General features: G+C 53.2%; 2 protein-coding genes across 5 annotated transcripts; one reads left to right on the top strand and one right to left on the bottom strand.

Annotated features, from left to right (window-relative positions):
- The first annotated feature begins 1412 nt into the window (after positions 1-1412).
- C9H21orf58 (chromosome 9 C21orf58 homolog) lies at positions 1413-12401 on the top strand. Its single transcript, XM_047563885.1, has 8 exons — positions 1413-1651; positions 2382-2442; positions 3407-3480; positions 4217-4381; positions 6074-6185; positions 10391-10509; positions 10809-11026; positions 11402-12401. The coding sequence occupies exons 1-8, from the start codon at positions 1589-1591 to the stop codon at positions 11445-11447; spliced, it is 858 nt and encodes a 285-aa protein (XP_047419841.1). The 5' UTR covers positions 1413-1588; the 3' UTR covers positions 11448-12401.
- Positions 11566-19937, bottom strand: Ybey (ybeY metalloendoribonuclease). 4 transcript variants are annotated; one of them, XR_007110177.1, is made up of 6 exons: positions 19689-19936; positions 19308-19607; positions 17792-17920; positions 15537-15605; positions 13886-14519; positions 11566-12763 (listed from the first exon to the last, which is right to left on the bottom strand). XR_007110177.1 is itself a non-coding variant. In XM_047563888.1 (5 exons), the coding sequence occupies exons 2-5, from the start codon at positions 19515-19517 to the stop codon at positions 14433-14435; spliced, it is 495 nt and encodes a 164-aa protein (XP_047419844.1). In that variant the 5' UTR covers positions 19518-19556; positions 19689-19937; the 3' UTR covers positions 11566-14432. The 4 variants fall into 4 exon arrangements, 2 of the variants coding, with proteins under 2 accessions (XP_047419844.1, XP_047419843.1); XR_007110178.1 differs by having other exon boundaries at positions 14268-14519; XM_047563888.1 differs by having other exon boundaries at positions 11566-14519; positions 19308-19556; positions 19689-19937.
- Between the last annotated feature and the right edge of the window lie 73 nt (positions 19938-20010).

Genomic DNA, 20010 nt, shown 5'->3' with positions numbered 1-20010 from the left:
TGCCAAAATGTAGCTGTCAGGAAGTCTCTGCAAGGGAGCCTAACTCTAGCCATCTAGCCTGCCCCACAACAACATAGCAAGACTCCTTGTCAAAACAGAGGTACAAGTAAGCTTTTAAAACCTGCATAACAACTCATGCCCACAGGGAGATGTTGTGAACACCAGGGGATTACCTCCTAGCTGCTCTGAGCTACTTAACTACATTACCTAGTTTTGTGTACACTCACCCTTTTGAATGTCTCCTAACACTTCCAGCATCAGGAAGGCTGTGGACATGTGCTGGCATCTTAACTGTGGGCCCAGATCTGTTGGTACCAGGAGTGCCTGGAAGAACCCCAGGACATCACCCTCTGGGGTGCAAGGCAGGTGGTGTCCCCAGGAGGGCAAGTCTGACCCCTCTGCAGTGAAAGTGTGTGGGGGTGGAGATGGACATCAAGCCTGCGGCTCCAGGGTCAGCAGTGAGAGCTGCACCAGCAGATCCCACCACAAGAGCTGCTCTGGGGTCTTGATTTGACCAGATGGCCACCTCTGCCCCCACTCTTCCCAAGTCCAGCAGAGGTTATCAAAGGGATGCCAATCAGAACGGGTCATGCTACTTATAAACCCATAAGTGCTGAAGTGGAGGGGCAAATTGAGAGGCTCTGAAGCAATGTCAGGGATCTAATGCAGGCTCTGAGTGGGCTGTGTGTGGGGACACTGGCCCTGCCTGGACACCGCTCAAGTCCACAGGGCTGACGCAGTTGCTGCCATTGCCTGATTTCACACTTGTTTCACTGGTGCCTCCGTCAGGCCAGCTCGTCTGTCAATCTGAGGTTTGGAGCTTCTGGTGCATGGCCTCCTTCATCTGTCCTTACCTGCCATGTGCAAAACATCCTCCATCCATGCCTGGCCCCTCCCTGGGCTAGGTCACTGCAGAGCTGTCCCCACCTGCAGGGGTGGCCCCATGCCGTGCAAGATGATGACCACTTGCTTGTGTGTGTGTGGGTGGGGGGCTCCTGGCACAAGCCCCTCCTGTCCTGCCCCTTCTGCAGCCCAGAGCTTCCTGAAGTCCTCAGTGGCCCCAGTTGCTGTCTTCTGAGAGTCTAGCTGGGCTCACTTCATGCTCTAGGATCCCTGGAAGGGGTGCCCTGTATGCCCTGGGGGGCCGTGGAGGGGAAGAGGTGACCTCCCTGCTCTGTTCCTCCAGGCTCTGTCCTGCGGGGGTGCTGGAAGGGACTCTGGGTTCTGTCCCTCTGGCCCCGTGGCTGCCCCCTTGCCTTCCCAGTAAGCCCTGCCTGGCCACCCCGCCGTTCTGTGTTTACAGGTGACCTCTGCTTGGGAACACAGCTGGGGAAGGACTCAGTGGAAACCTGGCCACCCCGCCGTTCTGTTTACAGGTGACCTCTGCTTGGGAACACAGCTGGGGAAGGACTCAGTGGAAACCTGGCAACAAGGGCCTCCCTGTCCTCCAGCCTGGCGACAGCCACACCACACCCAGGCCTGGCTCCAGACACAGCCGTCCAGGGAGGGATGTGCTGTCCTCCTGCACATCTCCCCTCATCCTGAGGCCAGCCTCTAGGAGGTGGACAGCCCGCAGCAGGGGAGCCCCATGATGCTGGACTCATCGGTGGCAGATCAGATCACCCACCTGACCCTGAAGCTCTTGGAGCAGGTAGGACGGGGCCAGGCCACTGCTGCACTCGCCCGGAGGAGGCAGCCCAGCGCTGGGCTCACAGGATAGAACAGAAGACACGGCTCCCGGACTCTCTGCCTCTGCCTCCTACCGGGGCACATTCCTGCTGTCAGAGCAAACCTTCCCAGGGGTTCTTAGCCTTGCGAATGTGGCTTCTTGGCTGCTTCTTATAGCACAGATGCAGAACCACTTTGGCTCTTCTAGAAGTTCCCACAGTCAGGAGACAAGCACCTACCAGCAGAGCACCCCAGGAAAGGGCTGTTCTGAGACAATGCCTGGCTGGTGCCCCCAGACACAAGGCCTCAGCACTAAGCCTGCCATGCCCCGTCCCTTCTAATCCCTCACCAGGCCACAGAGCTCAGGCCCACGGGGATCTCAGTGCCCATCATTGCTCCTCCGTACCCCCTGCCCGCATTGTTCCTCATCTGCGCCTCCCTCTCACCGATTCTGCATCCTCAGGGCAGGGTCCTGGAGGTGGTCACTGGCCAGATCTCCCCAGGATCGTCTCTCCAAGGATTGCTCCTCACAACCCTTCCTGAAGGCCCTCCAGAGGGTCCCACTGGTTTATGTAGAGTGTGTGTGACCAGCATGACCTGTGGACCCACTTCACCTCTGTCTGGGTGTGGCCACTCCGGAGCTCAAGGAGGCAGCCCTGCAGGCTCAGTAACCAACCTGGAGCCAACATCACCACCAGCCTCTGTTTCTCCAGAAGCTGGAGCAAGAGCGAGGGAACACAGAAGTGAACTCGGAGGGCCCTCCCCTGGTGCCAGGTAAGAGCCCTGCTGCCCCTACCACCCAGACAGGCACAGGGGCCACCAGGGGAGGGCAGCGGGGCAGCAGCCAGGAGCCGGCCTTTTCCTCAGCACTCTCACTTCACAACAGAGTTGAAAGGACTTTGCTTTCCCCAGTGACACAGCCCCCTCCACCTTTAGCCTGCAGGTCCCGGGGGACGTGCATATTCCCATCCTGCTCACGGGTCGGTAGCCTATTCAGCTCTGAGGTGGCGCCTCAGGCCAGACCCACACTGCTCTGATCCCAGAGCCCTGAAGTTGCCTGGGGTAGGGGTGTCCTCACTGGTACATAGTGACAGAAGCCAGGTTGAAGCACATCTGAGGGAGGAGCTGAGGAGGAATGGGTCTTGTTCTTTGGAACATGGAACAGCCATGGCTGTGGGCTCCAGCGACACTCCAGGAACACCTGAGGGAGACTGGCAGGTGGAATGTTGCAGACCACACCATGTGACCCAGGGCCTGCACAGCAGAGCTTCTGCTAGTGTGTTGGGGGAGCGCCCTGAGGAGCCTGGTGGGGCATCCTCAGCAGCCGGGCATCAGCAAGACACCCAGGGTGACTGGACCCCTCCACAGCCTTCTCTGGGGAGAAGACCTCTCCTTGACACTTGGTGGGCAGGCCATTCATCTCCAGGTAGCTTGGGCCTGGTGGCACCAGGCGGTGGGAAAATAGGCTTTCGAGGTTTCCATCCAGCCCCATAGAAGCCCACCTCCTACAGCCACCGGGCTTGCAGGGACCCAGAGGGACCTGCCCTGTGTGACTCCTGGCTCCTCTCCCCTGACTATGGTCCCTCCCTCTACAGGATGAGTGCTCATGGAGGCCAGAGTCACCCCTGGGGTCCAGGGTGCAGGGAGGTGATAGCACTCTGACAGGGTCTGCAGAGACCTGCCTGAGCCACCAACTTTGAAGCTTTCCTCAGTGAGTAGGGGGTGTGTCTCCCTCCAGGACATGAGGCCAGTCCAGACGAGGCCTTGCCCCGTGCTCTGAGGAGGAGGAAGGACCTTCTGCAGAGACTCTGGGTAAGCCTGTGCACCTTCCCACGCTCCATGGTGGAAGAGCTGGCTACCACACACAGACCCGGCATGACAGGGAGGCCCTACTGGACTCGGACTGGTTTCTTATTGGTTTTGAATTGTGTGTAGGAAACTGAACCCTGAGTCCTGAGGTGACTTCCCTGAGACGGTGTGAGCTGCAGACCCCCGTGCTCTCAAGGGCTGGGCAGCGGAGAGCGTGCATGGAAACAGACAACCTTAAGTCAGGGCCCAACCCAGAGGAAAGGGAATGAGAGATGTCCAGGGGCCCCATCCATGCCACGCTGGCTGGCAGCGAGCAGAGGCCATGCCAGGGGTGTGCCCATGTCAGTGTGACACTGCAAGCCCGGGGCGGGAGTGGGGCTGCCGCCTGGGAGGACCGGGCTGTGAGGAAGACGCTGGCCACGCCTGAAGAGCACACAGCCCTGCTGGCTGGGAAAGGACAGCTCATGGCCAACGTGTGGCAAACTTCAGAAGAAGCCAACTCCACCAGGATGCGCCACGTGAAGGCCCGCGAGCCTTTGGCTTCGCTCTCCCGCCTGGCTCCAGTTCTGGGTGCTCCAACCTGAGCCGAGGGCCGGAGCAGCCACAGGCTCCATGTGCCCGGGGCAGCTGGGGGGCAGGGCGGCGTGATGGTGACAGTCCCATGCACCCTGAGTTCACGCTGGTCCAGGGCTCCTTCTGTTGCCCACTCTGGGCGCAGTAGGCTCTGCTGGCCTTGCAGGAACAGCAGCTCCTAGATGAGCAGCCCCAGCCCCGCGCCTGGAGGGGGCCACATGGAGGAGCCCCCAGGCCAGCCCTGTACCCAGAAGTGCCCCCTGTGGGTGTCTACCAGGCTGCCTCCACGCCCCTGCAGGCCCCCGAGCCTCTGAGGATCATCCAGCACCCGGTAAGAGGGCGAGGGGGCCTGCAACTCTGGTGGGGACAGCGGGGGCTGGGGGCGGGATGTTGGGCAGCCGGGACTGGAGTAGCCACTCCAGGGACGCTGCATCCCCGTGCCAGGGCTGCTCCAGGGCTGCTGAGGCTGGCTGCAGGGCAGGCTCACAGCTAGCTTCAGGGTGCGTGTTGTCGCTTCATTTTAATTTTAGACACGTTCTGGCTCAGTGTCCCAGGCTGGCTTTGAGTTTGTCCCCCTGCCTCAGCCTCACAAGTAGTTGGGATCACAGGTGTGCACCACCATGTCTGGCTTGATTTGTTTTGTTTTTCCCAGGTTGGGGGTCAAACCAAGGGCCTTTTACATGATAGGCAAGCTCTCTACCACTGAGCTACACTCCTGGCACCAGTTTTACTTATTTTTTTTAATGTTTGCAAAAAAAAAAAAATGAGAGAATAATACTTTGAACACATCAACACGACAAGGAATGAACAGTCTGGTGTTCCTGAGCTCAACAGGGCCAGGCCTGGGCGCTCTGTCTGCAGCTGCTCTCAAGGCCCCACGGCAGGGTGAGCGCTGGCCGCTGAACCCATGTGGTCCACGAGCCAGCTTACTCCCCGTCCTCTGGGGGAAAGTTTGCCAGGCCCTGGGCTGAGCCACACTTTCTGTGAGTGGATGAAGAAGGACAAGGTCATGCTGGGCTTTCTGTCCGGAAGAGGATTAAAACAAGTGTTTCTGGTGTTCACTCAAAAATGCCACACATTTACTTTCACTCAGAAGAGAAACCGGAGGTTATCTGCACGGTTCCACACATGCCTACAGTGCAGGACAGAGCTAGAGCAGCTGGCCAGGTTGGTGTCCACCCCAGGACAGGGTGTGAACGCCTATCGGATGATGCAGCCACTCAACACCCAGGTCTGCCTGAGAGTCAGGAGGGGAGTGAAGGAAAACCACAGCGAGCTACCACTGTGCCCCTTGAAATAGCTCATGTTGAAAAGACGGGCCATGCCAAGTGTCAGTTGCACTAAAGCAGAATTGATGAAACCAGGCATTGGCTCACCCTGCCCACGACGGGAAATGTGGAAAACATTAAAAGCACTATATTCTGCCAGGAGTGGTGACGTGTGCCTATTAATCCTAGCAACATGGAAGGCTGAGGCAGGAGGATTGCAAATTTGGGACCAGCCTGGGTAACTTAGAGAGAGCCTCAGCAACTTAGTGAGGCAGTCTCTAAATAAATAGGGAAAGAAAGAAAAGGAAGAAGGGGTTGGGGCTGTATCTCCATGGCAAAGCACTTTGCCTAGCAGGTATGAGGCACTGAGTCCAACCCTAGCACCACATAAAAATAAACAAATAAAATAAAGGCATGCTGTCCATCTAAGACTAGAAAAAAATTAAAAAAAAAAAATAAAGAAAAAAAGAAAAGGAAAAAAAAAGTGAAGCCGGAGGTGTAGCTCAGTGGTAAAGTAGCATGGGTTCTATTCCCAGTACTACCAAGGAAAACGATGACAAAGACCCAGGTCCTCGGTTACACCCAGATCCGTTCACTCATATCCATAAATGGATGGATAGATGGGTGTGTAGGTGGGGGAATGGAAGAAAGAATGGGTGGATCGAAAGCAGGTGGGTGGAGGGACGGGTGGGTGGTGGGGACTCTGTTGGACATGACCTCCACGGAGGGATTCAGGTGGCAAACCACCCTGGCAGGTCTCCCAGCCTCCTGCCACCATCATTCAGCAGCTCCCTCAGCCGCCACTCGTCGCCCAGATTCCTGCTCCTCAGGCCTTTCCTGCTCAAAGGTCAGGAAGCATCAAAGAAGGTAAGTGACGTGTGTTGATATTGCTAAGGGTTCATGAAACTGTCTACTGAAAAGACGACATTTGTAAGTCAGGATGGTCATCCAGTGTCAACTTCTGACTACTGAACGTGAAAATAATTTAAGAAATCCATGGTAGAATATGTGCTTAGCATGTGCAAGGCCCTGGGTGCAACCACCAGCTTTGTGAAAAAAGAAAGAAAAAACAAAAGAAAACAAAGAAATCCTTATGTGAAGGATATCTCTGAGCTCCAAGGAGGAAAACAAAAAGTATGAGAGAGCAGTGGGCCCGGCTGGAACGGCCACCAGGTCCCACTGCCGCCTCAGCCGCACGTCAGGCCTGGCCAAGCTCTCTTGTAAAGTAACTTAGGCATCTGATATTCACAACCACCTTTCTGAGGTGTCAAAAGTTGCACCTTTTTATTTTAAATTGGGTTTTTTTTCTTTTCTGTGGTGCAGAGATGGAACAAGGGTCTCGTTCGTGCTAGGCACATGCTGTGCCACTGAGCTCACCACCAGTCCCTCCTTAAAATTGATGGGCAGTGTCCCTGGTCCTGACATGCCAGTTTGTTATCTGTTCACCTGCGATGGGCAATCGGGTCGTTTCCTGGTTCCAGCTGTGGTGGGCATTCACGTGCCGGCCTTCCTGTGAACGTGGGTTTTCACTTCTCTTGAGTTAAACACCTGGGTGTGAGATGTCCGACTCATGCAGTGGGCTTATGTTCAACCTCTTAAGAAACCGCCAAACTGTTCTGTAGTGTCTGAACAATCCACATTCCCACTAGCAATGCTCGAAAGTCCTAGTTCCTCCTCAGCGTCCCCAACCCTTCGTGTGGTTTTGTTTGTTTGTTTTGTTCTGTTTTGTTTTTTGAGATGGGGTTTTGCTGTGCTGCCCAGGCTGGCCTTGAACTCCTGGGCTCAGGTGATCCTCTTGCCTCAGCCTCCTGAGTACCTGGAACCCGTCTTTTCAACGTGAGCTATTTCAAGGGGCACAGTGGTAGCTCGCTGTGGTTTTCCTTCACTCCCCTCCTGACTCTCGGGCAGACCTGGGTGTTGAGTGGCTGCATCATCCGATAGGCGTTCACACCCTGTCCTGGGGTGGACACCAACCTGGCCAGCTGCTCTAGCTCTGTCCTGCACTGCAGTGCTGCCAGGCCAGGTCCCAGGCTGCCCCATGGCCCTCCTCAGGTGCCCTCGTGCTGGGACCACCTGGCTGTCCACAGTGCAGTCCTGTGTTTCCCATGATGATCTCATTTCTCCAGATGCACTTTAGTGATAGTATGTCAAGTTCAAAAGCAAACTGAGAAAACCGTGTGTGTGCGCTTGGAGGTACAGGTGCACAAGAGAAAAAGTGGCTTTTACAATCAGTGATAAAAAATCGAGTATTTAATAAGTTGCTAAATATTTAGAGAAAGTAGAGTTGAATTACTTACCCCAGTCTTATGCCAAAACAAATTCCAACTTAATGGATATTTGAATATCAAAATGCAAAATCTTGAAAGTACTTGTACTATTTCAGTTCTATTAAAAAAAAAAAAAAAAACTCACAGAACAGACGCTGCTGTGCTTGGCTTCTCCTGAGGTGCCTGTGTGGCTCCACCTGTGGCACGGGAGCCTCCTGCGCCTCGCCCACCGCGGTGTCTCCCTGCGGGACCGCCCACTGCAGGAGGCAGACCTCTGTCATCTTCTGGGAACCAATGCCCTCGTTGCCCACTTTCCTGCCAGTGCCTTGATCTTACTTTTTTTTTTTCTGTACCAGGGATTGAACCCAGGGGTGCTTAACCACCAAGCCATGCCCCAGTCCTTTTTTAATTTTTTACTCTGAGACAGGGTCTTGCTAAGTTGCTCAGAGCCTGGCTACGTTGCTAAGGCTGGCTTTGAAGTTGGGATCTTCCTGCTTTGGCCTCCTGGGCTGCTGGGAGTACAGGGGTGTGCTACTGCACCTGGCTAACATTTTCAAAACCGTGGCACAAACAGCGAGTTGAATCTTTCCAGTGTGGCCAGCCACTGCAGTCTGACAGTGTGGACCACACTCCTGCGCTGCTGCGCCCCGCCCCAGCCCGCACCGGCTGTGCTGAGGAGCCAGGTTGCCTGGACAGAGCCTCTCGAAGGAGTCACACTGTGCTCGTCCCTGGGTCACATCCTTGTCTTTTCCGTGTTGCAGCCGGGGGCAGGCTTGATGGTCCACGTGGGGGTCACGTTTTCTTCCCCCACCCATCCCCACTGATGGCCATCTGGGTTGCTTCCAAGTCTCAAGATTCTTAACAAGCCCATCTGCACAGACCTTTGTGCTGTGTAATAAAACACGCAAGCTGTGGGGATGAGGCCGTGGGCCCCTCTCCGGCACTTTTCCACCACATCCCTTCCCCTGTGTTGTGAGGCCAGTGACCCTGTTCTTTCCAGCTGAGTTGTTGCTGTGGATATGTGCTGGTTCACACCACTGGTGGAAGCACTGTGGCTGCAGGTCCACCCTGCCCACAGTCTGTGGCCACAGGTCCACCCTGTCCACGGTCTTCCTCCAGATATCCTTGCCGTAATGGAGCTGCACCCTCGGGTCTTGTCCTTTGTGGTCAGTCCCTTTTGTGTCTCTACCCACTCAAGGTCACGTAGAATGTTCTGTGTTCTTCTCCCACTTGCTTACTTCAGATTTATGGCCCAGTGCTGGAGATATAGCCCCATAGATTTATGGCCCAACTGGAGTAACTTCTTTGTGTGTGCTGTGACTTAGGGTCCCTCGTTATTTTGCTGAGGACAGCTGGGCCCCGGGCCATGTACGGAGACCATGTCCCCTCTTCTGACCCTTGTGCAGTGGTCTGATCTTTATGTACTGGACTCCGTTGAGGGAACCCTTGGGCTGACTGCGGAAGCCACCCTCTTGGAGTGCTGGGTGGGGGTCAAACCCTCCCAGGCCTCCGAGGGCTCCCTGGGGTCTTTGCTCTGTGGGGCTGTTACCCTCCACTTCTTGGCTGCATCTCATAGGGACTAGGGTTCCCTCCCACAGCTGTGTTGCCACAGGGTTCTGGCTTTTCCATCTTGCTCTCAGGCCTTTCTGCCTTTGGCCTTGGCAGCCCCAACTCCTGAGTGCTCTTGTCCCAGCCCCTCCTGGACACTCTAAGCTTGGAGATATTTGTTTGAGAGGCTCTGGGAGGTGTGTCCCCTCAGCAAGACTGTCAAAGCTGCAGCACTGGACGTGGTCCTTGCTGTGAGAAGAACCAATGTCTCCCATCACATTGTTAAAAGTAAACCTGCTGCCTGGTTCCCCTGCTGGTGAGTGCATCAATTTCTTGTGTTGTGGTAACAAACCTTGGTGATTTAACACAATGGTCTCCACCTCATGGTTCTGGAGGGCAGACCTCAAAAATCCAGGTGTGGGTAGGCTGCACTCCCTGCATGGCTCCTGAGAGGAACCTTCGTGCCTCTTGCCACTCCTGGAGGCTCCAGACGTTGCCCTGGGTGTCCCTCCAGTGTCTGTCTCTGTTCCCAGGTGGCCTCCACCTCTGGGTCTCCTCCTCTGCCTTAATCCTCTTCTATTATTATTTATTATTATTATATCCCCTGACCTTTATATTTATTTTTATTTTGCATTTTTTTTTTAGTCCTGGGGAGTGAAGTCAGGGGTACTTTACCCACTGAGCTAGTTCCCACTCCTTGTTTTAGTTTTTTTGAGACAGGTTCTCCCTGAGTTGCTAAGGCTGGCCTTGAACTTGCTTTCCTCCTGCCTCAGGATCACAGGTGTGTGCCAGCATGTCCAGCTCTCCTCTTATTATAGATACACTTTCACTGGATTTAGGGCCCACCTAGGTAATCCAGGATCATTTCCTTGATTCAAAATCTTCACTGGAATCTGCAAACACCACTTTTCCAAGTAAGATAACCTTTTGAGGTCTTGGGGAGTAGGACTGGGATATACCCTGTTGGGGGGACATCAAAACCACTGCTGGCATTGAGGCAGATTGCACAGCCCCTCATGAGGGCCGCCAGGTGCCATGCACAAACCCATATCCATGCACACCCTCTGACCAGGAGTCCAGACACAGAACAATGCCCAGGGAACTGCACGGGCACAGGCACACAAGCTGGAATGCGCTCTGGTGCTCATGAGGCTGTTTTAACAGTGTGAGGCCCTACGGTTTCTGTTTCTGTGGCAGAGCTTATCAGCGTGCCCCTTCTCTGAGTGACAGAGCACGGTGTCTTGTCCATCCTTTTAGACATGGTGGAGATGATGTTGATGCAGAATGCGCAAATGCACCAGATCATCATGCACAACATGCTACTCAAAGCCCTCCCACCTGCAGCAGTGCCTGGGGGATCACACATTCCACAGCAGGTAGGCTCAGTGGGACAGGTGTCCAGGGGCCACCTGGGTCCACCCCAGAAGACTGTGTGCCTAGTTCTGGAAAGGCCTCTGGCTCTGGGTCTGTGAGCTGACTGTGAAGCCTGAAGCCTCCTCAGTCCCACCCCAGGGAGGAAAGGGTCCTCCAACTGGGCCCAGAAAGCCCCAACCCGGAGCTCTGCTCAGAGCCTGCTCCTTCCTGCCCTTGCACTCAGTGCACCAGCTGGGGGCAGGTGCAGGGAAAGGGTGTCCAGGGCAGTTGGGCATGACCCTGAGCCTGTGTACTCCGCCAGGATCTGCAGTGGGCGCCCCAGGTCATCCTGAGAGCCGAGAGGCAGAGGCCAGCCCCTGTGCACCACCACCACCACTACGCATCCCCTGCTCCGCTGCAGGCTAGCCCTGCACCTGGCACCCCTGTTGGCTATTCTACGTGGCCTCCAGTGGTTACAGCCACTGCCCTGCCCGCAACCAGCAGCTTCCTGCCCACCATGCGCCATGTGGCTGGCCCCATGTAAGTCTGGAGGGTTAAAGAGCAGAAGGACCCACTGGGCCTGGGTTGCTTCTCTACATTCCTTTCTGAGGACCCAGTGGATGCCCATGGTCAGGCCTATAGACTGTGGCAGAGGTTTGAAAGGAAGTGGGAAAAGGCCCCGCCATCTGCCAGGAAATAGTAGGTTTCAGTCCTAGGTCGCCAGGCCATGTGGAGCCCGTCTGGGGAAGTCAACTGTGGCTGGGGTCTTTGTCCAGCCTAGCAGGTCTGGCCCTGGGATTACTCCCACAAGGTGTGTTCTGGGGCATTTCTCACATGTGACCCCTCAACTCGTAGCCAGTTCTGTGAGCCAGGGAGGGCAGTGACCACCCAAGATCACCCTTGTCCTTCCTCTAGGGTGGCACTGGACAGTGATCTGCCCTCACAGGCTCCAGGAGTGTGAGCCCCTGGGTCCAGCTTGGTGAGCAGCAAGGTCTTCCCCCTCCAGAGGGAAAACCAGGTGAATGCCTCACCGAGGTGAAACACAAATTTCATAAGGAAAGAATTCAAGAAAAACACAGTTCAGGGTTCTCAACAGAAAAAGATTAACAGCTTTAACTACATAAAAATTTAAACATTCCTATGGGGAAACATAAGAAAGTCAAATTGGAGCGAGGATGCAGCTCAGTGCTAGAGTGCTTGACTAGTGTGCGTGAGGACTGTGTGAGACCCAGCACCCCCGTGCACGTGAAAGTTTCCTCACGGTAGGATGTGGTGTGATTCCCTTTGAGCCACACATATGCATGCATGCGTGCTGCTGGCTTGCCTGACTCTGTCCCTCAAGTCAAAAGCAAGTGCCTGAGGGTGGGCCTGCACAGCGTGGGTAGGACGGCTCCTCTAGTCTTGTCAACGGTTCTTATCACATGTGCCCAATACCTACGCGCTTTAAATAAAGAGTGTTCTTTGGTTACTATTCTTGGTGGAATTATGTTCCCTTCCTGTTTTAATGTTGTTTTTTAAAAGTGTTGATTTTAAGTATTCTGCGTAAGCGTTCATTCACTTTCCTGTAGGGTAATTTCCCGGTCACTAAGCTCTTCACAGCAGGGCCCCTCAGGCTGGAGCAAGATGAGCAGGGCTGACAGCCACACATGGGCCTCCCTCCTGGCTGCCCTGGCTCTCAGAATAGCTTCCCACAGATGAAGAGGACGTGAGGCCCATGGGAACAGACACGTTGAGCCTTACGCCAGTCCCCTTCCCTCAGTGCTGTTCTGAATGTGATTCCAGGACTGCTCTTGTTAAAACCAGGCATGAAAAGGCCTGACCTGATCTATTTTCAGGCCGACTTTTCCTTTCCTTTCTCCCCCACCCAGGATTGACCCCAGGCAGGGCAAATGCTCTACCATTGAGCCCCATTCCCAACCCTTTTTATTTTGAGACAGGGTCTCCCCAGTTGCTCAGGCTGGCCTTGCCCTTGCCATCCTCCTGCCTCAGCCTCCCAAGTCACTGGGATTACGGGCATGGCCACTGTGCCTGTCATCATGTTGACTTTTTCTAACGTGGCTTGTCTCTGGTTTCTCCCTTTCAACGTGCTGTGAGTCAGGCTATATGGACAATGACCAAACAGACTCCAGGTCATGTAGGAAATGCTTCTCCCGGGGGAACGCCCCACTTCTGCACCCACCAGCAGCTGCTTAGCGTGGCAGGTCTGGCAACACAAAATGGCGATTCTTACATGATGAAGTGTTCTTTTTGGTTCCTCTTTTTCTTGGACAATGTACCCTGTCAGAGATCGAATGTCTAGATGTTAGTAACCAATCTTTAACTTGTACCCAACTAAAGTCATTTTGACCCACATCCCCTTCCACTTATGATTTTAGATCTCATGATCTTCAGTTTCTAGTTTGAAATCATAGCAACAGCCACTTATGATTAATGCCTTACTTATAGTATACAAACCTCTGCAACCCTACTCTTGGGGCTGTCCTCCCAATAGCCATTTTTGGGCACTATGTGAGACGGTTGGCCAGCCAGCTAATAGACTCTCAAATTTGGACTTCTCGGTGGTGAGGGTTCTCTTTTTAAGTGGCGCCCACAATAATCGTAGTTATTAATTTGATAAAAGGAAGAAATTTGACCAAATTGGTCGTCTCTGGTAGCCTGGCAAACTCTTTCTGCAGAAGGGCCTGCTACCAAAGAAAACCTGACAGCAAGCACACCTGGGTGGGCAGTTGGTCTGCTTTCACCCCTTGTGCAGTACTTCCCTGGCTCTGGTAGGAGGAGCTCAGGGTTACAATTTAGTGATTACCTAGTTTTAAAATTGGGATGGGCCAAGGGAAGGGCTATAGTTTAAATGGCTACAACTGGTTCTTAATTCCAAGTAAGGTTAAATACTACATTCTGAAAATGGATCACTGAACTTTCTTTCTCATGGAAAGGTGTTTCTGTGCTTCCAGATCATTTAATGGGAGACACAAAGGATCAGGGACATAGTATCACCAGGTTTTATGGTTAAAAGCCTCCAAGAGGGGCTGGGGAGATAGCTCAGTCGGTAGAGTGCTTGCCTTGTAAGTACAAGGCCCTGGGTTCGATCCCCAGCACCCCCCCCCCAAAAAAAAAAAAGCCTCCAAGAGGCTGCATGTTACCATCATGAGATACACAGTCCTGCCTACCTATTGAGCTGTTTGGCAGAACAGGAACCTGGGAGGGGTCAGGTTCATAAACCCTGCCTATTCAAGCTCTGGAACTCCAGGGTTATTTCAATTTTCAGAGGATAAATAGGAAATACTAGCCAAGGGAGATTTCCTGCAGAAGGAGGTTGATGCTTCACCTCCTGGAGGGCACAGAGCAGGCAGTGGGCAGGCACGGTGGTGGGGAGCATGCTGAGCCCACCAGTTGCCTCACCTCCGTCCTTGCCTGCCACGTGATCCTGGGCAGTTTAGGCCTTGGGGGAGATGAGAGGGAGGAGGCTCTGGGTCTTGGATATCTGTTCAGGTGAAGTGTGGTGCGCCTGTTGCTGGTCATCCCCTCTTAGGGGAAGCCTCAAGTCACAGAGTTCCTAAGGGTAGGTGAGACCCAGTACTCTCCTGCCTGTGCATCTGCAGGAGCTGCCCCTAGGAAGGAGAAAGCACAAGTGCTCTGGGCTGTGCTGTCCACTCCCAAGCAGGCTGCAGGGGTGGACACGCTTCTTCACCAAAGCTCTTCAGTTCTATGGAAGATTGGCAGAATCCACATGGGGTTTCGCTCACCTCCCTCAACTGTAAGGGCTTACAACTATTCTGCTTACAATGATGAAAACAATCTGTTGCGTTCCAAACAAAAGGATAGGCACTTTTCTGGTACTTCAAGAAACCAAGTTCCACTCCTAGAATTGGGCCTCAGCATGGGTTGGTGCCTCTTTGGCCCCAAGACAGCATGACCAGTGCAGCTACAGTCTGGAGCTCCCACTGCATCAGAAGAGGCCCCTGCTCAGGGGCTGGAGCCTTCTTCCGGTACGACGCATCAACTCCTCCAGCACTTGCTGCTCCTGGCGGTACATCTGGAAGACAGGAACACCAGCTGGCTGGACTCCGGGACCCTCACCCCACCTCCTGACTCACCCAGGGGTCACATTCTTGGGTAGTCCCTCCCTGAAGCCCATGGTGGGCAAAGGCCTGGTGGGCCTGGCCTTACAGTTCCCTCACAGACCCAAAGGCAGTGCCCAGTTCTGCACTCTTAGCCCAGCATTTGCCAGCAAGGTTGAAGAACAGCCTGAGAGCAGTCCGTGGGGCCAGGGAGGGGATGGAAAGGCACGGGATGAGGGAGGAAACGAGTGGGGTGGTGCACAGGAGGGGTGGTGAGAGAGGCAGTGGAGGGCCAGAGCAAGGTGTGGTGGGGGGTGGGGGTGGCAGGAAAGGTGCAGGAGGCTGGGGGCACAGAAGGGGTTGGGGGAGAAGCTAGGGCTAACCAAGCCAGCTTTTATCTCAACTTTTTTTTCATATATTTTTTAGTTGTCGATGGACACATGCCTTTTATTTATTTATTTTATGTGGTGTTGAGGATTGAACCAAGTGTCTCACATGTGGTAGGCAAGCCACAACCCCAGCCCAGCCTTTATCTTAATTGAAAAACGTTTTTTCAAGTCTGTGAGAGTAATGGACTGTTTGCTTACAAATTAAACCTGCATCAACCTGGTACTCAGCAGCACGGAGCTTCATAAATGCAGTGCCCACCTGTGCTCTTAGAGGGAAAAGGTTGCCAATTCACTTTGTATGAGGGTCTCAATCCCTACTAAACTCAGTTTCCCACAGACAGATGTCTTCAGTTTCTTTCAGGAAGATTTCTAGACAATAAGCTTTCCAGGTGCATCAGTTACTAGGGCTCAGGGGGATTTAATTTCAGCCTGACTTTCAAAAGTGAACTCCAATACTGCTAGAAGCATCTGGGGTGCCCAATATTTAAAATAAACATTTGTGAGTCTTTTTTTTTAAATAAAGCGTGGTTGGCTGCCATAGCTCCTGCCTTGGCCCACTGGGTGTGTGGGAGCAGCATGGCCTGGGCCTCTGCTCTCTCCTACCTCCCGCCACTCAGTCTCCGAGCTGTGTGTGAAGCCTAGAAGGTGGCAGAGTCCATGGGTGGCTGTGACCTGTTGAAATAATTAAAAAGTCTCTCAGGGAAGGTGCAATAGGAGCCTGCTTCTTCAGGCTCACCTCCACCTTCCAGACTGCTTTTGGTAAGACCAAGAGGTCCTGTGTCATCCACGAATGTGGGTGACAGCTCTGAGCAGGAATTAAAGTGCCCAGCCCAAGTTACTACCTGTGTTTTGTTTGTTTGTTTTTTGGGGGTGGAACTCTTATCACTGAGCTCACATCCCAGTCCTTATTATTTACAAGTGTGTGCCACTGTGCCCAGCTCTTTCCTGTTTTAAATGGGAACAACTCAGCAAATTCACACCACAGAAGTGGAGTGCTACTGGGGGCTGGGCACAGGTTGGGAAGGGGCAATCAGGACTGAACCGCCAGGAGCCTTGGGAACAGCAGGTGATGATGGGCAGGAGGAGAGTTCAGCAGCCTGCCTTGTGGCATAACCTGCATCTTGGGAGGTTGAGGCAGGATTGTTGCTTGACACCATGAGTTTGAGACCAGTCTGGGTGATTAGTCAGCCAGACCCCAGTTGTTTTTTTTTTTTTTTTGCGGTGCTGGGGATGAACCCAGGGCCTTGTGCTTGCAAGGCAAGTGCTCTACCAACTGAGCTGTATCCCCAGTCCCAGACCCCAGTTTTAAAAATAAGTAAGTAAACTGGGCTTTATGGCCCATGTCTGTAATCCCAGCTACTAGAAAGGCTGAAGCAGGACAATCCCAAGTTAAAGGCCAGCATGGGCAACTTAGTGAGGTCCTGTCTCAAGAGAGAAAAAAAAAGGGCTGGTGGTTTAGCTCAGTAGTAGAGCACCCCTGAGTTCAGTACTGGGATAGGGGAAGTGGGTGAATAAGTGAATAAAGAATTAAGTGGCAGAAGAAGAGGAAGTTCAAGAAAGAGGGGCGGGTGGGCACGGGCTGGCCAACCACCCTGAGCTGAGGGCACAACCTGCACCTCTGGCTCAACCCCAGAGAGGGAAGGCCTCTGATTACTGGATACAAGAGTAAAACAGAGGTCAGGGGCCTGCAGCAGACCCAAATTTTACTCATTTCTCCATGCAGAACTTTGGTATAATAGCAGGGTAGGGGATGGGGGCCAGATGTGAGGTAGGTCTGGAGAGGGCCTCTGGAGGCAGAGTGGGGAGGCAGGTCTCTGACATGAGATGGCATGGGATAGAGCCAGAGCAAGACAGGTGAAGATGTGGGCTCGTGGTGAGGTCAGAAACCCTCTTCTGAGCAGGTGGCAGCATTAGGATGTAGCTGCAACTTGCCTGAGGTCCCACAGGGTGGGCTTGGAGATCTGGGGCAGGCCAGGGGCTAGATGGGGTGAAGATCATAATTTCCCCTGAGGTGGGGCTGGAGGGAGAGGGGTTAGTCAAGGTGAGATGTCTTGGGGCTAGTGACAAGGAGGCTAGGAGGGGAGGGCTGAAGGGAGGGTGCTGTTGGGATTCAGCCCCTAGCACAGCTGGCCTGGCCTATGCCTGTGAGGATGGGGCTCTAGCAGCTCTAGAGTAGGCTGGCTCTCACTTGAGGAAAACAGGATATCCCTCAGGGAGGGCCCTGAGTCAAGGAGGGAACGCCAGGGTACGGAATCTTCTAGAGGTGTGGGGTGGGATAGTGAAGGCAGAGGCCTAGGGTCACTGCCTTGGAGGGGCACAGCTGCTGGCCACAGAGTGCTGAAGCCTGCACTGGGCCACTTGATGTCACTTTCAGGAACAAAGTCTGCAACCTCCTCCCTGGCACACTGATGAGAGAGCATCCAGGGTCCAAGCCACACCCTTCACACTGGGGTTCCTGGAAGTTCTGTTTCCAGTCACTCAGAAGCCCTAGGATGCCCCCCAAATTGCTCAGGTTGTCTGTTCTGTCAAAGGGAGCCATCTCAGTTGAATCTGTGGCACATTAACTATGACTCCATGCACACATCACTTCTCAGAAGCCTCTTCTCCCTTTGTTTTGTGTCAAACTGAGGAGAGACAATCTGGATGGTCCTGGGGCTTGCAACCTCCCTGTTTTGGGCAGCTTAATAAAAAGTTCATGCTGTAGGTTGGAGTCAGTAAAAGGCAGCCTGCTGATCTCTGGGTGCTCGTCTCTCCATGTGTAGATTCTCCCATGGCAACCCTTTGTGTCCAAAGCACTAGTGTGAACACAGGTCTTCTCAACAGCTCCCAGGCTACGTGATGTCAGCATCCCCACTTACAGTCAGGATGTCGTAGTAATCCTCGTTTTCTCTGCACTGCTGAAAGATATACTCCACTCCTAGGAAAATGTCTCCCAAATTACAGTCATCCAGACAACCAGGTTGGGGAAGTTCACCTGCCTTCAGATTCTAAAAATGAGGAAACAGACTTAAGGACACTGCCTCGGGAATAGCAACCCAACCAGAAGAACCCAGCCCAGAGTCAGAGGTGCAGAGCACTGGACTCCATGACCATGTGGAGCTCAAGCTGCACACCTGAGGCACAAGGGCCTGAGGGGGTAGACTGCACAGCCACTACACAAGTGACCTCAAGTGCTTCCACCTTGTCAACTGAGCTCCACCCCATTTCTTTCGTTTCTTCCAATGGGAAGTCACACAGACACAGAACTTTGAGAGTTAAATCAGCAGCTCATTGACACATTTTATATTTCTATTCTTTCCACTTGCCATTTTTTCTATACAGTCTTCCACACTCTCCCACAGAAAGACTGAAGACCAGTCCCTCAGCTGAGGACTGTTCCCATTAACCCAGTCATCTATGGCTGGATATTGAGTATGCTTCCATTTCTTTTTTCCTAAGGAAAACAGTAAGTGAATATTTTAACACTATACAGTTAGCATTGTATTTTCTTCCTTCTTTGAATTCATTTCCTCAGGTGTGACATTAGTGGATTAGAGCATATATGTATATTTTAAAGGCTCTGGAAGCACTGTATGTTGACAAATTGTTTTCCAAAAGTATTGCTCCAATTTACATTGTTAATAACAATGAATGAGGCCTTGTAGTCACATAATGTAGTTACCTGTAGCTACTACATTGTATCTGTTGAAAATACATGTCCTAGTTTCTCTTATTTTCAGTGTTATTTTCTTTCTTTCTTTTGTGTATGGTACTAGGAACTGAACCCAGGGTCACTTTACCTTTGAACTATATCCCCAATCCTTTGGAAATTTTTTTCTTTTGAGACAGGGTCTCACTATGTTGTGGAGGTTGGCCTGCAACTTGTGATCCTTCTGCCTCAGCCTCCTGTGTTGCTGAATATCACTGTGACTGGCTCAGAGTTATTTTCATTTTTTGGGATCCAAACATTTATTTAGCCTTTTACTGCAGAAGCATTTTACTTTTTTTTTTTTTTAATATTTTTTTTAGTTGTTGAAGGACCTTTATTTTATGCATTTACTTATATGCGGTGCTGAGAATTGAACCCAGTGCCTCACACATGTTGGGCAAGTGCTCTACCACTGAGCCACAACGCCAGCCCAGCACTTTACTTTTTTAATTTGCTGATCACACTACAGGGAAGATGGTGGCGTCTAGTCACCTTTCCTTTTCTGCTGGGCACCACCATGGTGGAACTGGGGCCTCTGGGGAGAGGCATGGCTCAATGGGTGCTGGTCAGACTGTGCTCTCCGCTTATGTGTATTTTTGAAATTGTTCAAAACCAAAGTTACGAGCAATTAACATATGCGATGTATTCTGTTGGTGAGGTCGGACAAGAAGAGGAACATTTTTTACCTCATGAAATGGAAAAGAAAGCACATCGGTCGGGACGTTTTTCTTTCTGTAGATCCTATTGATGCGCTGGATGTTCCTGTTGTCGACACAGACGATCCCCAGGTCGAATTTCTGGACTCCCAGCACGTCCCTCGCTACCTCCATGCTCCTGCGCAGCCGCACTCTCCGCACGGGGATCACTCGCTGCAGATTTCTAATCACCAAGCTCATTTCAGGGAAGCGCGGGGCCCTCAGGGCAGCTTGGTGGAACTGCGGTGCAAGTTTTCAGGGAGACTCGTCAGTACCAGAAACGCGCCCGTTCTGTAAAAACGCACACGCATACACCATCGGTCACTTTATTTCGCGGAACTGTTGAACGAGTTCGAGGGAATTTACGTTTACCTAGGAAACCGGGGATCAGCGGAGAGCGGAGAGGCGGGCACGGACACGGCGGGCGGGGAAGGGGTCGGCGAACCAGTGCTCCCGGGGGCGCTCGGCGAGGCGGGCCCACGCCCGGGAGCGCCACGCCCCACGCCGGAGGCGGGTCCGCCGGCGCACTCACTGCGGCCGGGAGCGGCAGGCCCCGAGAGGTACCGCCAGAGCCGGGGCCGCGGGCTCACGCAGTGGGCGGGCCGCTCGCAGGAAGCCACCGGAAGTCGCAGAGCGGAACCTGAATGCGGCGGTCGGGACGGACCAGCGCTACGCGGACCGGAAGTCGGTCCGC

This window comes from Sciurus carolinensis, chromosome 9, assembly GCF_902686445.1.
Source record: "Sciurus carolinensis chromosome 9, mSciCar1.2, whole genome shotgun sequence".
NCBI classification, from domain to species: domain Eukaryota; kingdom Metazoa; phylum Chordata; class Mammalia; order Rodentia; family Sciuridae; genus Sciurus; species Sciurus carolinensis.
This window is presented reverse-complemented; position numbering and strand designations above follow the sequence as displayed.

What these genes read in the sequence shown, in the direction of transcription:
- C9H21orf58 (XM_047563885.1), top strand. Translation starts at nt 1,589, where the DNA reads ATGATGCTGGACTCATCGGTGGCAGATCAGATCACCCACCTGACCCTG. An exon ending in CCCTGAAGCTCTTGGAGCAG is followed by an intron (nt 1,652 to 2,381) that starts GTAGGACGGGGC and finishes CTGTTTCTCCAG; the next exon opens with AAGCTGGAGCAAGAGCGAGG. An exon ending in GGGCCCTCCCCTGGTGCCAG is followed by an intron (nt 2,443 to 3,406) that starts GTAAGAGCCCTG and finishes GTCTCCCTCCAG; the next exon opens with GACATGAGGCCAGTCCAGAC.
- Ybey (XM_047563888.1), bottom strand. Translation starts at nt 19,517, where the DNA reads ATGAGCTTGGTGATTAGAAATCTGCAGCGAGTGATCCCCGTGCGGAGA. An exon ending in TTTCTTTTCCATTTCATGAG is followed by an intron (nt 17,921 to 19,307) that starts GTAAAAAATGTT and finishes CCTCATTTTTAG; the next exon opens with AATCTGAAGGCAGGTGAACT. An exon ending in ATTACTACGACATCCTGACT is followed by an intron (nt 15,606 to 17,791) that starts GTAAGTGGGGAT and finishes TTATTTCAACAG; the next exon opens with GTCACAGCCACCCATGGACT.